The sequence below is a fragment of the Austrofundulus limnaeus genome, unplaced genomic scaffold (genome assembly GCF_001266775.1).
Source record: "Austrofundulus limnaeus strain Quisiro unplaced genomic scaffold, Austrofundulus_limnaeus-1.0 Scaffold31, whole genome shotgun sequence".
Classification (NCBI taxonomy): domain Eukaryota; kingdom Metazoa; phylum Chordata; class Actinopteri; order Cyprinodontiformes; family Rivulidae; genus Austrofundulus; species Austrofundulus limnaeus.
The window spans coordinates 93,738-96,251 of NW_013952433.1; the positions used below are offsets into that span (position 1 = coordinate 93,738).

Consider the following 2,514-nt stretch of genomic DNA (forward strand, 5'->3'; position numbering starts at 1 on the left):
TTGGTAACGTGTGACTGGGCCTCGTGCTACTTTATGTTCAACAAATTGGGCCCCGAGGTCAAAAAGGTTAAGAACCCCTGTACTAGATGACACAATATATCTGCTTAAACGTTACCATAATTTAAAAATCATAAACGTTATCTGGTTTTCTCACCTTTCTTTTTAGAGGAGTTGGCCTGAGGTTCTTTCTCCTCCACCTTCACAGGGATTTTGTTGTATTTCATGCGATAAAAGAAAGAGCGGCGCGCGCCTGAACACAACCGAGACGCACCGACGGGGAGGTCGGCTTGGACCTGCACACCAGCTGAAGACACGGGGAGGGTTAGATTTACCCACACGCTCCTCCACACAAACACACACACACACACAGGCACGCAGAGACAAAAATAAATGCTTTACTTTTAGCATCTATTAGCCGTTCACGAGGGTGTAATTCAGAAGCTGACAGCTGCTCCTTCACCTTCCCCATATCCTTAGGGTGGATGTAATCAAACAGGCTCTGTCCAATCAGCTCCGCCTAAAAAAAACCAAACAGCTCACCAGGCTGACTATACAAAGCTCCAACAAGGAGAAAAATACATGTTTAAAACATCTAACAACTCCAGCTTATATTAGCCAAGTTTATTTAACTTTGTAGAAAAAACTTCATATTTTGACATTTGGTGCTGCCAACAAAGCACAGCAGCAACTGAGGACAGTTTATTCTAGAAAGGATCAGCCTATAAACTGCTTCACTATATTTATGCACATAAGAATAAGTCTACCTAATAAAATGAGAAATATTGCATTTCTTAAATTAAAGTACTTTCTCGCCTTGAGGATTCCAGTCTACCAACAACGATGCCAAAATTAACACAAACCAACTGGTGTGCCTGGGGTTTTCACACAATTCTGTGATGAAAATTAAAAAAATAAATAAAAAATAAAGTTACCCGGCTATAATTTAATATCTTCGAGATGGACTCAGAGACAAACACTATTTTCCCTCGATCACAGTCCACAACAAACAGGAACCCATCTGCAGCCTGCACAAAAAATGACCCAGACAAAGAGCCAATGTGATGAGATCAAGAGGAAAAACACAAAGCCAGCGAGCAGTTTTTACACTTACATGTTCGTTTTTAAATAAAACCACTTTTTTTAATCAGCATTCATTGGATTTTACTTTTCTTTGATAACTTAATAGTTTTTGTATATTGTGGTCAACGTGTAAAAAAAACAAAAAAAAAAAACAAGTTGAACGTTCTCTGCAAAAGTGTTTTCTTGTGCTGCTTTTGATTTARGAGTTTGACATAACCTCAAGTGATTGACATGAAGTCTTTCAATAGAATCTTTAAAGAGAGAACTGGTTTTTGTCGTTTACCCTGAGGACTAAGTGCCTCAGCTCCTCTTCAGGAAGGAATGATGGTTTGTAGTTTGTTTCYGAAAAGGCGCTCGCTGAACCTGAAAAGACAGACGGCATTAGTTTATTTCCAGGTACCTGAGGTGTATAGTCTGTTCAGAGGTTTTAATTTTAAATCTGCTGACTCAGCACCTTTGAGAGACTTCAGGTGCTGCACCGCCAGTCGGAGCACCGTGAGTTTGTCCAGTTTACGAGACATGGGGTTACATGTTGGTATCATGGCTGAGAGCTTGTCGATGAGTGTGTTCATTTTATCTCGTCGTCTTTTCTCAATTTTGCTGTGTGGCTCCCTGCACAAACACACAAAACCCATAAAAACACACTTCAGCTTAAAGCTGATCAGTGAAAGATAGACTAATCAAAACCACAGAATCTAACTACGTAAAAGTACCTGAAACAGTTTTTTTTGGCATGTTGGTCTTCTCCATCTGACCTGTGAAAAGAAAAGAAATTAATTTACAAAGACTGAGAATCTGGGGCTTTTCATTGTTCTTTTCAGCTAATCTCCCTGGGGAAAAAAAAGAGCACCTGTCCTGGTCATCCTCCAAATCTCCATCGTTGATTGAAGCCAAGTTAGAATCCCTAAAAAGAAACAAGACAAGTCCTGTTAGTTTAGCCTCTTGGTTTGATTTTTCAACATGTTAGGATTGAAGGACGACCGGTTTTACTCAACTGGTTGTCTGTGCTGCCCTTACGCTTCCGGGGCATCCCCATGTTCAACGAAACACCAGCAGGTAAAGATGTGTTCATCGAGCTGGGCAGAGACGCAGAACTGCTCTGTTCTTCAACCAGCACATCATCTGCAACACAGAACAACCAAAACATGCTCTGTGTGTGTGTGTGGATGGGTTTTTCCTACAACGTGGGGACAATTTTCCCAACCAAAAAATAAAATAATTTTTTATTTTTAAAAAGCAGCCTCGTGGGGACCGAAGTGAATCGGACCAATGCCTGGTCCCCACAGGTCCAAATGCAAACTACGGGTGTGGGGTTAGGTTTAGGACTAATCTTTAGGTTAGTTTTAGGGTCAGGTGAGGTGAGGTGATTAACCTGTGAGGTTAATTTTAGGGTGTGTGAGTGTGTGTGTGTGTGTGTGTGTGTGTGTGTGTGTG

General features: G+C 41.0%; 1 protein-coding gene across 2 annotated transcripts in view; it reads right to left on the reverse strand.

Annotated features, from left to right (window-relative positions):
- The window catches only part of bmal2 (basic helix-loop-helix ARNT like 2), a 14,868-nt gene that overhangs the window by 7,905 nt on the left and 4,449 nt on the right, over positions 1–2,514 (reverse strand). For both annotated transcript variants that reach the window (XM_014005483.1, XM_014005485.1), the window contains exons 2-9: positions 2,076–2,202; positions 1,931–1,984; positions 1,794–1,835; positions 1,535–1,692; positions 1,364–1,443; positions 933–1,025; positions 400–517; positions 155–304 (exon numbers count right to left, since the gene is read on the reverse strand). In XM_014005483.1, the coding sequence (XP_013860937.1) occupies positions 155–304; positions 400–517; positions 933–1,025; positions 1,364–1,443; positions 1,535–1,692; positions 1,794–1,835; positions 1,931–1,984; positions 2,076–2,202 (822 nt within the window). The remainder of the gene's footprint in view (positions 1–154; positions 305–399; positions 518–932; positions 1,026–1,363; positions 1,444–1,534; positions 1,693–1,793; positions 1,836–1,930; positions 1,985–2,075; positions 2,203–2,514) is intronic.